This window comes from Macaca fascicularis, chromosome 13 (assembly GCF_037993035.2).
Source record: "Macaca fascicularis isolate 582-1 chromosome 13, T2T-MFA8v1.1".
Taxonomy (NCBI): domain Eukaryota; kingdom Metazoa; phylum Chordata; class Mammalia; order Primates; family Cercopithecidae; genus Macaca; species Macaca fascicularis.
The window spans coordinates 45,087,888-45,101,239 of record NC_088387.1 but is presented as its reverse complement, the minus strand read 5'-3'; the positions used below and the strand labels follow the sequence as shown (position 1 = coordinate 45,101,239).

Below are 13,352 nucleotides of genomic sequence, written 5' to 3'. Positions count from 1 at the left end.
ATGAATAATCCTATTTTCTTCTTAAGCCTTTTGTTGAAATACCACTACACACACACACACACACACACACACACACACACACTGTTTTATCTGAAAACTTGCTTGACCCTTCAGACAATATCAAACCTGAATTTTTCAGCTGAGGACTTTTCCAAGCCTACTAAAGTAATTTGGTTTGAGTTTTTGTTTGTTTGCTTGTTTTAATCGTAGATTTCTGGAGCTCAGTGTAAACTTTTTTCGGCATATGTGAATTACATTTTAAATAAGTTCTTTGAAAATTTTCATATAAATAGGACACAACATTTTTTATAATGCTATCTGTTTTGCTAGTAGTTCACTTATTTCATATTAACCTTGAGGCAACTGTTGGCCAAATATGGCAGTTTTAAATAACATGAAGATTCTTATCTATTTATGACTTTTTTGGTTATAAGAAACAGAACTAAAACTGAAGCTTACATCAGCCAAATTTGATCGGGATTTTTCATATGTGACCTCTCATAAATCAACTCTGGAAGGGGTAGTGTGGTGGATATGGTATATGGGGGACACTGGATAGATAGAGAAGATGAGAAGGATTAAGAGAATCCTTGTAATTTGGTAAGACCCCCACCAAAAAAATCCTTGTAATTTGGGAAGACATATTCCAAATGTATTGAATAGTTTCTGAAAACAAAATCATAATGCCAAAGAATTATCTTTAATTTTTAAACTTATGGTAAGTTGATTCAACTTGAATGGTTAAGAAAATACATGTAACCCAGAATATAATATTAAGAGGAAAGATACCAGAATTCAACAGCAATAGCCATGTGTTCCAACATGAAAAAAACTTCCCTCGATTGAGTTTTCCTTTAATGTGACATACTATTTGTATCATTTGGGATATAATTTAACTTCAAGCCTTATTTAAAGTGGTAGTAAAACAGAACTTCTCTGAGGGAGAAAAAACAAAACATGTTCAGTAGTACTCTGTGCTAGTTTGCTGTGATGTGATGGTATTTACAAGGCTCTTTCATTATTAATTCAGCAGAATTTGGAATTAAATGTATGGCAGCTATTAACTTGGATCTGGAACACTCAGCAGGGCCACTATAAGTGAGAAGGCCTTAAAATATGAAACTCGTCCAAATAAAGGGTGACATAAATTTTGTAGCATAATTTAGTTTTAAAAATAAAACTAAGCAAATTACACCAGTGGACACATTAGGAGAATGTCCACAGTTAAAGAATTGCTAAGATGTAGCATTATAACACGAAAGAATTTACGATAAAATGTCTCAACTGATGTGCATGCAGTGATCTCCTTTGTTAAAAAATGGGGATGCTATCCATCTTCCTCCTAGATAGTAACCAATTTCCACATAGTTCTTTCACTTCTATAAGATCTGACAACCTATAACCCTTCCATGGATACTTACTTTTTCTCATATTGTTATATAATTTTATTAGAGTAAGGTCACATATCTCTGAAAATAATTGTGAAATGTATTGGGGCATGTATTAGTCCATTCTCATGCTGCTAATAAAGGCATACCTAAGACTGTGTAATTTATAAAGAAAAGAATTTTAATTGACTCACAGTTCAGCATGGCTGGGGAGGCCTCAGGAAACTTACAGTCATGGCAGAAAGGGAAGAAAACACGTCCTTCTTCACATGGCTGGAGCAAGGAGAAGTATGAGAACCAAGCTAAGGGGGAAGCCCCTTATACAACCATCAGATCTTGTAAGAACTTACTCACTATCACCAGAACAGCACAGGAGTAACCACCCCCATGATTCAGTTACTTCCCACTGGGTCTCTCCCACAACATGTGGGGATTATGGGAACTATAATTAAAGATGAGATTTGGCTGGGGACACAGACAAACCATATCAGGCATAAACCACATCTCATATTCCTTTTCTACACTTCATAGGGCCTTCCTATCTGACCATGGAATGCACAGAAAACACTTGATAGATACCAACTGATTCTTATTGAGGTACCCTGATACAGATTAGAAGCATTCCACAATATACAGATAAAGCACTCAGCATTAGGTGGGCTGTGGTATACCAACCACAAAATAATATGTTTATTTTTCAATATTTTTTCTTTTATTGATAAAAACTACACAAAAGCTAATTGATAATTAATTTAAAAAGCAATGTTACACATTATCTTGTGTTTAGAAATGCATCAGCTTGGCAGTTTCATTCATCGAGCCCATGGTCATGGCTCTCTTATAGCCTTAGTCCATGTGAGAATGCTTCTGCTTGTCTTCTCTTTCGGTGATCTTCATGGCTCTCTCAGACATCCTACACGGTGAGGGCTGCCAATGGGACAAAACAAAATTCCTTCTATCATGTCCCGTATATGGCATTTGTCATGAAGGATCATTCACCCAGACTTATTGGGTTTTCCAGTAGTTTTGTCAAACTTTGTGGTCGACTTTCTCTGTGGTCCGTGGTAAAGCACATTTTCTTTTGGTACAACATAAGCTTTAATGCTCATGTTTTGTATTAGAAACTTGATCAGGAAAGAAAAAAATAATAAAATAAAACACGAACAGACAGTATTTTTAAAGAAAAAATAAATGAAAGCAATTTAAATAAAATCTGTGAGAGTTACACACACCTAAAGAGGAAAACTGTTGTTTCCCTAGCTTCCCACCCACCCCTGTTTATTTGCTCCCCTGTGGTTCTCCAGCCCAGGAACCATGCAGTGTAGAAAAATCAAATATACAAACAAACCTATATGTAGCTAGGGTGAAATCTATTTTTATAAGAACTTGACACTCTTATTATTTACATCCGGGAGCATTTTTGTTTGTTCGTTTTATGTTTTAAAGCAAAGAAAGTTCTGCAGTCCTCCCGGTAATGCTGCAGGTACATTCGCTGCCTTCTTGAAGCAGTTTTGTTTGTTTTTTCTTTTTCTTTTCTCTATGCCATAAATGTTTCAACAGGAACGATGAGCTTGCTCGATTGCACGATTGTGTACACCCATTCTCCTTTAAGATGAAGGCCCTCCCTCCCCCCATGGAGCTCCCCAGTGAGGAGTTGGCTTCAGCGTTAGTTTGCAATTCTCTCAAGGTAGATGGTTGGTGCCGCCGACCTGGCGATGGTCGCGATGAAGCTGTGGTCTCGCCCCAGCTCCAGGCCGGGGCTTTCGTCCAGCTCTGGAGACACTGTCTCATAGCCCTTGGTGACATGGAGTGGCTGGTGGGCCTGGCAGTACCCCATCACCGGTTGGTCATAGCTGTAATATGGCAAGGGCTTCACGTGGTGTGGTATCTAGATATGAGAAATAGAAAGATTGGTTGATTATAAAGTTGCTTTGGAAAGATAGGACAACACTCATCAGATTGTATTTTTGTTCTCTTTCATGCTGTTTCAAGTCATCAGCTACAGATTCAATTACAAATAAACATTAACAAAATCATGATTACTATTTAACTCAATATTGTTTTGTCAGCATATTGTGTGTATATACTTCGTACATAAAACAATATCTTGCAACTTTTCATTGCTCTAGCTAGCTAGCTAGCCATTGCAATAACAGAAAGTTAGAAACAACCTAAATGCCCAAGGAATTTTAAAATTGATTATGTAGATCCTATATTTGAATGTAGATCTTAACAATATAGGGGAGGATCTATCTGTTGTAATATGGCAAGATATGGTACTAAGTGGAAAAAAAATTAAGGTGCAAAAGAATGTATGGCATGATCTATTTTGTGTAAATAAATATATTTACACTTTTACATATATATAAACATATATATAACTTTTTATTTGATATCTATACACAATTGAAATCTTTACTATCATATGTAACTTTTATTTAGTTTTAAAAAATAATCACAATTTCCCATATATTAATTCTAACACTTTGTCACATATCAACACCGGACCAAAGAACTCTGGAATCATGGGAGAAGGCACATCTTTATGTTCATAATATGTAATGTCATTATTGGTTTTCAAGGTAACAAGCCAAATGTATGTCTAATGTTAGCATAATAGACTTGAGTAATGGTCTGCAGAAATTCCTTTAATATAAAAAGCAGAAAATATCAGTTATAATAATTTTGAAGTTTGGTGGAGCTTTTTATTAGACCACACATTTCTGATAAAGATAAATGTATTCTAAATTTAGAAAAAAGCAAATGAGGCTTGCTTACTTCTTGCTCTCATGTTAGAATATTTCTCTTACTTGTGAGATACAATTTGACACTCTTGAACAATCCACAGATGAGAAAAGTGCAAAGGCTCCATTGCCCTGTAAGTTTAGATATTGTGGCAGTTTTTAAACTATTGACTCTTAGCTCCAAATTCCCTTCTGTGGTTGCTTTTAGGATGCTGAGGTTGGGACTTTGCAAACCATGTATCTGTTTTACTAGTGGTTTCCTGTTAGGCTTTGCCAATGGAGGGAGATGGCAAGGCTTGGCAGGGAGAGGGAATTGCTCCCATTGTTGGTTTCCTCTTTTGTTTCTCCCTGCTCCAGGAATTTATCGTAATGGCACGTCTTCATTCTGGCTATATCAATTTATTCCCATAGCAGCAGGTGCTGCCTCTTTGTAGTATTTCCAACACTTGCAGTACATCAACACTTGCAGTACATCCAACATTTGATCTCATCAAGCCCTCCTCAGAGACACCAACACTAGCACCAGAGGGGTTTGAGGTTCATCACCACAAAGCCTCTCCTCCAAGCTTTTAAGTCTTAATGATCTTCCTTTTGTTGCCTCAGCCTCGAAGACGGTAGGGGTGGTAGCTACTTCCTAACATTGCTGTTTCTGTGATACCATGGCAATATCTTAGCCTTTGCATAAATTTGGTTAATAACTCTATATCCACTTAGCATCCTTTCTAAAAATTCTTTCTTAAAATAACTGATATTGTGTCAGTCTCCCGACTGGACTATGTTTGAATCCTTCTGTATCTAAAAGTGCGGAAATTAAGTTGTTTTGATTTTATAATTTACTAGAGTTAACCACCAGAGGTCTTATGGCTCCCTATACTGCAAGGAGTTAACCAGTCTTAAATATAATTTAGCAAACTTATTTTTAGAAGTCATTCCTCTGTTTACTATGCAAGTTTCTCAAATTCTCTTAAAACTAGCTCTAGTATTTTCTTGCTGGTATTTTTATTAATGTGATTAATACAACTTTGACACAAGTTCACTATCTATTTGTATGACAATTATGTTTTTAACACTTCTCTGCTTATTAAGATGAAAGTCACCTCCTCACAGTTTTTAAAACTTAGATTAAAGCAATGTTTTCTATGGGCGATTGCCACTCATTAGTAGGTTATGAAATCAATTTTGTGAATCCAAAATAAGCATTTAAAAAAATTAAATTAGCTAGAATAGAAAGTATCAGAGTATAGAGTAAAGATAAGTTGTTCATAAGAGTTTTGTCTTAAATTTACGTGTGGGAACATCAATGTGTGTACTGGGTCACATTTTGAATTTCGAAAATTGGGAATCATAGTAGAACATGCTTTTGAAAAAATACTTGATCAAAGCACATATTCAGATTACAATTTATTTTACAGGGACTGACAATAGCCTAAATTCTGTTTTTATTATTCATTTCTATTAACTCGCATAATTCACTGCTTTTCACAATGAATTGGAAAATTAATATGTCATGCTTTGTTTCTGATTTGTTGTTGTTTTACTTCTAAAGGAGGGTAAAAACTATTTTCAGGAAGTCTTTTATGAAATAATAACAAGAGAATTTCTCATCAAAAAAGTTATTGGTAAAATCTTGAATATACCGTTCTATTCTTTAAAAAGGAGAATTGCAAAAAATACATACTAGGTCAGAGTTGTGATTGATGAAGTGATGTTTTCAAAGTTGAACCTTAATTTCTGTGCTGACAGAGAGAGCTAGGAAGAGACTGTAAAGTGACGTGGCTGAATTACTAGATACTAAATAAAAGTTAGCTCTAATCTACCTCACCCCAAATTGATTGCTTTGTTTTGTTTTTATTATTTCTTATCAGTGAGACCTCTTTCAATCAGTACAGGTTCAGACGTAAAATGTTTGTCAGCAGGATCTATTTTAGGAAACCTCATAGGATTTTTCAGTGTGTCAGATTCCTGGAGATATGTGTGATTGGTGTCGTGGGTCACTTAAACTCCAGGAAAGCATCGAAATGTAAGAAGACACTTTGTGCTGACATTTCAGCAGGGAGAATGTTTTGAAAAAGGACTTCCTAAAAGTAACATAGCCCATTCGTACTCTCTTGTTAATGGGTGAAGTAGCATAACTTGAAAATCACATAAAAAATTCAGCAAATTATTTCCAAATGGAAACAACATTCACTGATTATAGAACATTTGTTCTACACTTTCACTTAAATAAATGACTGATTTTCTGCAAATTATCCACATTACTAAAAGACATCAACATGAACATTAAACATGGGTTGTGGTGGTGTTCACCGTCTTGTAGCACTGTCAATGGTCTTCACAAAGAGGAGATACTTGAATTCACACACACATACAGAACAGTGAATGTGAGATGAAATCAGGACCTTAGGGATCTTTTGGCACAACCAGGTGAATCTACAGATGAAAATAAGTAGCTCATAAGTGAACATTGTTGAATTTGCAATGTTTACTTAAAGCCTTTTAATTTAAACTATAGTGGGAGAGAACAATTTCATAGCTAATAAATCATGGTATTTGTCTTCGAATTAAGTTGACTTAAAAGTCAAGGGACCTGCATTAACTGCAAAGCTTTAGGTTTACATATTACACCATTTCTGAACTGAGAAAATTTGTTTTGCTATTACAATTGTAGTTTATTTTTTTACAGCACACAAAAAAGGGGGGGCTCATATCATATTCTCTATTGTAATTGAGACAGGCTTAAAACCTCTTGGAGAGTAAAAACCATTGTAAACTTCCCTCCTGCACAACAGACCAATAGCAAGAATTCAATAGCCAAGTGCATTGGCAAGCTTTGAAAGAGCATCTGAAATGTTTGCTCTTTTACTCTTCAAGTCTTTTCTATAGGGCACTATGTAATCAACTGAATTCCTGGGTTCTGAAGAGCTTAGAGGCTGAGGTCTTGTACTTTATAGTAATAGTGTACAGTACATTAACCACCTGGCTCCCTGTGTGTGTCATTGTTTCCTTTCCAGTAGTCAAAACAAAGTATCCTTAAGTTTTGCTTAATTCGGATTTGATATTTTTGTAAATGTGTTCTCAGAGCCTCTCCAAATGGTTCTGTGTTCCATCAGCTCTCTGATGAGCTCCACTCTGTAGCACAGCAGAACAACACTATTTAAAGATGTCCTCGTTAGCACACTTGACTGCTCGTTGACTGCACTGGAAGCTGTACTTTATTTACAGATAATGGATGTGGAGCATAGAATTTTAAAAACACATAGAGAAATATATTCTACTATCCTGAAATTCTGCCATTTGATACTCTGAAGTATATGAGCACTTTAACATAAATCACATTAAATTTTTCTTTCATGCAGAGATAGTTTAAATCTGAAGTAGGTTGTGAAAAGGAGGAACCATTATGACTAATTATAAGTCACTTTAATCCTTTTGAGTTTCAAGTAACTCCTCTGAAAATAGGGATAATAGTGACAACTCATTGACCTCTATAAATTTCAGAAAATGCTGACAGTATTCCCTGATACTGAAAAAAGAAGGAATACACTGAAGGGACATAGTCACACTCTGGTTTTCCTCAACACTGACAGTGTCTTTCTTGAAAGGTGACATGTCTTTTGTCTTACAGTTTCCATTTAGAGAGATGCTAGCACATGATGGCTCACAGATTGGCTCATTAACAAGCCCTTCAGTCCTATTTTCTGTGCTAAGAAGCTTAGAAACTTTTGTGTATGTTCTGGTTTTCCAAAAACTTCATTTCTCATTTGGCCAGAGTATTTTTTTTCTTCAAATACAATGAAGAAAGTTAAAAGTGACACTTTTTTTTCAATTATACTGGTTCATAGTGTTAATGATTCAAAAAGAGAAGTCAGGGAGAGAGCGTATTTTTCAATGTTGGGAGGCAGGATAATTATAGAGGACTATGTGGAGTTTCACAATCTGAAAATTGATTCACATCCCATAATTCTACATCTATCATCATTATATTTAAAGTGAGAAATGAACGTGTCTGTGTAGTAAATGTGAGAACAATGTGAAATAGACTCTTGATATATCTGATCATGAAAGGCTTTTGAAGTTCAGTTTTGCTATGAGCATGCAATTCCAATATTGTGACCCTCTTTTCTCAAAGGTAGTAGCATTAGTTGTAAGTCGTTTAAGAGTTGGATCATTTTAAAATTACCACGGACTATCATTAGTCTTATTTATTAACTTTTCATGAACATTGTTCACATTTCAGCATGAGTTCTTTCAACTGAAGTCATAAAAGTAGATTTTCAATTTTCTAAATGACATTTGGTCCCTAATTTTCAGAATTAAAGGATAGTGTCTAACTACTCAGGCCATTTACAAAGTACCACCATATAAATCCAGATGAAGAATTCAATGCAGTTGAATTGCTTAATGAAGATAGACACTTCACTTATTGGAAGTAAAATTAATTTTAAAATGAATATCCATAGCTAAATGAATATATAACTTAGCTGTTATTCTACTGACTATATTAGTATGTGACAACAATGGACAAGGAATAAGTATATGTAAACAAGTTTGGGTAGTGGATTTTTTTTTTTTTTTTTTTTTTTTATTTTTTATTTTTTTTTAAATTTATTTATTATTATTATACTTTAAGTTGTAGGGTACATGTGCATAACGTGCAGGTTTGTTACATATGTATACTTGTGCCATGTTGCTGTGCTGCACCCATCAACTCGTCATTTACATCAGGTATAACTCCCAATGCAATCCCTCCCCCCTCCCCCCTCCCCATGATAGGCCCCGGTGTGTGATGTTCCCCTTCCTGAGTCCGAGTGATCTCATTGTTCAGTTCCCACCTATGAGTGAGAACATGCGGTGTTTGGTTTTCTGTTCTTGTGATAGTTTGCTAAGAATGATGGATTCCAGCTGCATCCAAGTCCCTACAAAGGACTCAAACTCATCCTTTTTTATGGCTGCATAGTATTCCATGGTGTATATGTGCCACATTTTCTTAATCCAATCTGTCACTGATGGACATTTGGGTTGATTCCAAGTCTTTGCTATTGTGAATAGTGCTGCAATAAACATACGTGTGCATGTGTCTTTATAGCAGCATAATTTATAATCCTTTGGATATATACCCAGTAATGGGATGGCTGGGTCATATGGTACATCTAGTTCTAGATCCTTGAGGAATCGCCATACTGTTTTCCATAATGGTTGAACTAGTTTACAATCCCACCAACAGTGTAAAAGTGTTCCTATTTCTCCACATCCTCTCCAGCACCTGTTGTTTCCTGACTTTTTAATGATTGCCATTCTAACTGGTGTGAGATGGTATCTCATTGTGGTTTTGATTTGCATTTCTCTGATGGCCAGTGATGATGAGAATTTTTTCATGTGTCTGTTGGCTGTATGAATGTCTTCTTTTGAGAAATGTCTGTTCATATCCTTTGCCCACTTTTTGATGGGGTTGTTTGTTTTTTTCTTGTAAATTTGTTTGAGTTCTTTGTAGGTTCTGGATATTAGCCCTTTGTCAGATGAGTAGATTGCAAAAATTTTCTCCCATTCTGTAGGTTGCCTGTTCACTCTGATGGTAGTTTCTTTTGCTGTGCAGAAGCTCTTTAATTTAATGAGATCCCATTTGTCAATTTTGGCTTTTGCTGCCGTTGCTTTTGGTGTTTTAGACATGAAGTCTTTGCCCATGCCTATGTCCTGAATGGTACTACCTAGGTTTTCCTCTAGGATTTTTATGGTATTAGGTCTAACATTTAAGTCTCTAATCCATCTTGAATTAATTTTCGTATAAGGAGTAAGGAAAGGATCCAGTTTCAGCTTTCTACTTATGGCTAGCCAATTTTCCCAGCACCATTTATTAAATAGGGAATCCTTTCCCCATTTCTTGTTTCTCTCAGGTTTGTCAAAGATCAAATGGCTGTAGATGTGTGGTATTATTTCTGAGGACTCTGTTCTGTTCCATTGGTCTATATCTCTGTTTTGGTACCAGTACCATGCTGTTTTGGTTACTGTAGCCTTGTAGTATAGTTTGAAGTCAGGTAGCGTGATGCCTCCAGCTTTGTTCTTTTGACTTAGGATTGTCTTGGAGATGCGGGCTCTTTTTTGGTTCCATATGAACTTTAAAGCAGTTTTTTCCAATTCTGTGAAGAAACTCATTGGTAGCTTGATGGGGATGGCATTGAATCTATAAATTACCTTGGGCAGTATGGCCATTTTCACAATATTGATTCTTCCTATCCATGAGCATGGTATGTTCTTCCATTTGTTTGTGTCCTCTTTGATTTCACTGAGCAGTGGTTTGTAGTTCTCCTTGAAGAGGTCCTTTACATCCCTTGTAAGTTGGATTCCTAGGTATTTTATTCTCTTTGAAGCAATTGTGAATGGAAGTTCATTCCTGATTTGGCTCTCTGTTTGTCTGTTACTGGTGTATAAGAATGCTTGTGATTTTTGCACATTAATTTTGTATCCTGAGACTTTGCTGAAGTTGCTTATCAGCTTAAGGAGATTTTGGGCTGAGACAATGGGGTTTTCTAAATATACAATCATGTCATCTGCAAACAGGGACAATTTGACTTCTTCTTTTCCTAACTGAATACCCTTGATTTCTTTCTCTTGCCTGATTGCCCTAGCCAGAACTTCCAACACTATGTTGAATAGGAGTGGTGAGAGAGGGCATCCCTGTCTTGTGCCAGTTTTCAAAGGGAATTTTTCCAGTTTTTGCCCATTCAGTATGATATTGGCTGTGGGTTTGTCATAAATAGCTCTTATTATTTTGAGGTACATTCCATCAATACCGAATTTATTGAGCGTTTTTAGCATGAAGGGCTGTTGAATTTTGTCAAAAGCCTTTTCTGCATCAATTGAGATAATCATGTGGTTCTTGTCTTTGGTTCTGTTTATATGCTGGATTATGTTTATTGATTTGCGAATGTTGAACCAGCCTTGCATCCCAGGGATGAAGCCCACTTGATCATGGTGGATAAGCTTTTTGATGTGTTGCTGAATCCGGTTTGCCAGTATTTTATTGAGGATTTTTGCATCGATGTTCATCAGGGATATTGGTCTAAAATTCTCTTTTTTTGTTGTGTCTCTGCCAGGCTTTGGTATCAGGATGATGTTGGCCTCATAAAATGAGTTAGGGAGGATTCCCTCTTTTTCTATTGATTGGAATAGTTTCAGAAGGAATGGTACCAACTCCTCTTTGTACCTCTGGTAGAATTCAGCTGTGAATCCATCTGGTCCTGGACTTTTTTTGGTTGGTAGGCTATTAATTGTTGCCTCAATTTCAGAGCCTGCTATTGGTCTATTCAGGGATTCAACTTCTTCCTGGTTTAGTCTTGGAAGAGTGTAAGTGTCCAGGAAATTATCCATTTCTTCTAGATTTTCCAGTTTATTTGCGTAGAGGTGTTTATAGTATTCTCTGATGGTAGTTTGTATTTCTGTGGGGTCGGTGGTGATATCCCCTTGATCATTTTTAATTGCGTCGATTTGATTCTTCTCTCTTTTCTTCTTTATTAGTCTGGCTAGTGGTCTGTCAATTTTGTTGATCTTTTCAAAAAACCAACTCCTGGATTCATTGATTTTTTGGAGGGTTTTTTGTGTTTCTATCTCCTTCAGTTCTGCTCTGATCTTAGTAATTTCTTGCCTTCTGCTAGCTTTCGAATGTGTTTGCTCTTGCTTCTCTAGTTCTTTTAATTGCGATGTTAGAGTGTCAATTTTAGATCTTTCCTGCTTTCTCTTGTGGGCATTTAGTGCTATAAATTTCCCTCTACACACTGCTTTAAATGTGTCCCAGAGATTCTGGTATGTTGTATCTTTGTTCTCATTGGTTTCAAAGAACATCTTTATTTCTGCCTTCATTTCGTTATGTACCCAGTAGTCATTCAGGAGCAGGTTGTTCAGTTTCCATGTAGTTGAGCGGTTTTGATTGAGTTTCTTAGTCCTGAGTTCTAGTTTGATTGCACTGTGGTCTGAGAGACAGTTTGTTATAATTTCTGTTCTTGTACATTTGCTGAGGAGTGCTTTACTTCCAATTACGTGGTCAATTTTGGAGTAAGTATGATGTGGTGCTGAGAAGAATGTATATTCTGTTGATTTGGGGTGGAGAGTTCTATAGATGTCTATTAGGTCTGCTTGCTGCAGAGATGAGTTCAATTCCTGGATATCCTTGTTAACTTTCTGTCTCGTTGATCTGTCTAATGTTGACAGTGGAGTGTTGAAGTCTCCCATTATTATTGTATGGGAGTCTAAGTCTCTTTGTAAGTCTCTAAGGACTTGCTTTATGAATCTGGGTGCTCCTGTATTGGGTGCATATATATTTAGGATAGTTAGCTCTTCCTGTTGAATTGATCCCTTTACCATTATGTAATGGCCTTCTTTGTCTCTTTTGATCTTTGATGGTTTAAAGTCTGTTTTATCAGAGACTAGTATTGCAACCCCTGCTTTTTTTTGTTCTCCATTTGCTTGGTAAATCTTCCTCCATCCCTTTATTTTGAGCCTATGTATGTCTCTGCGTGTGAGATGGGTCTCCTGAATACAGCAGACTGATGGGTCTTGACTCTTTATCCAGTTTGCCAGTCTGTGTCTTTTAATTGGAGCACTTAGTCCATTTACATTTAAGGTTAATATTGTTATGTGTGAACTTGATCCTGCCATTATGATATTAACTGGTTATTTTGCTCATTAGTTGATGCAGTTTCTTCCTAGCCTCAATGGTCTTTACATTTTGGCATGTTTTTGCAATGGCTGGTACCGGTTGTTCCTTTCCATGTTTAGTGCTTCCTTCAGGATCTCTTGTAAGGCAGGCCTAGTGGTGACAAAATCTCTAAGCATTTGCTTATCTGTAAAGGATTTTATTTCTCCTTCACTTATGAAACTTAGTTTGGCTGGATATGAAATTCTGGGTTTAAAATTCTTTTCTTTAAGAATGTTGAATATTGGCCCCCACTCTCTTCTGGCTTGTAGAGTTTCTGCTGAGAGATCTGCTGTTAGTCTGATGGGCTTCCCTTTGTGGGTAACCCGACCTTTCTCTCTGGCTGCCCTTAAGATTTTTTCCTTCATTTCAACTTTGGTGAATCTGGCAATTATGTGTCTTGGAGTTGCTCTTCTCGAGGAGTATCTTTGTGGCGTTCTCTGTATTTCCTGGATTTGAATGTTGGCCTGCCCTACTAGGTTGGGGAAGTTCTCCTGGATGATATCCTGAAGAGTGTTTTCCAACTTGGTTCCA

The 13,352-nt window shown here is 36.4% G+C and overlaps 1 protein-coding gene across 4 annotated transcripts in view; it reads right to left on the bottom strand.

The window, feature by feature from the left end:
* Positions 1-2,042: 2,042 nt before the first annotated feature.
* The window catches only part of LRRTM4 (leucine rich repeat transmembrane neuronal 4), a 785,356-nt gene continuing 774,046 nt past the window's right edge, over positions 2,043-13,352 (bottom strand). For 3 of the 4 annotated variants that reach the window (XM_074011448.1, XM_074011447.1, XM_015433497.4), the window contains one exon: positions 2,043-3,276. In XM_074011448.1, the coding sequence (XP_073867549.1) occupies positions 3,261-3,276 (16 nt within the window). In that variant the 3' untranslated portion in view covers positions 2,043-3,260. The remainder of the gene's footprint in view (positions 3,277-13,352) is intronic. The other variant, XM_074011450.1, reaches the window with a different exon arrangement.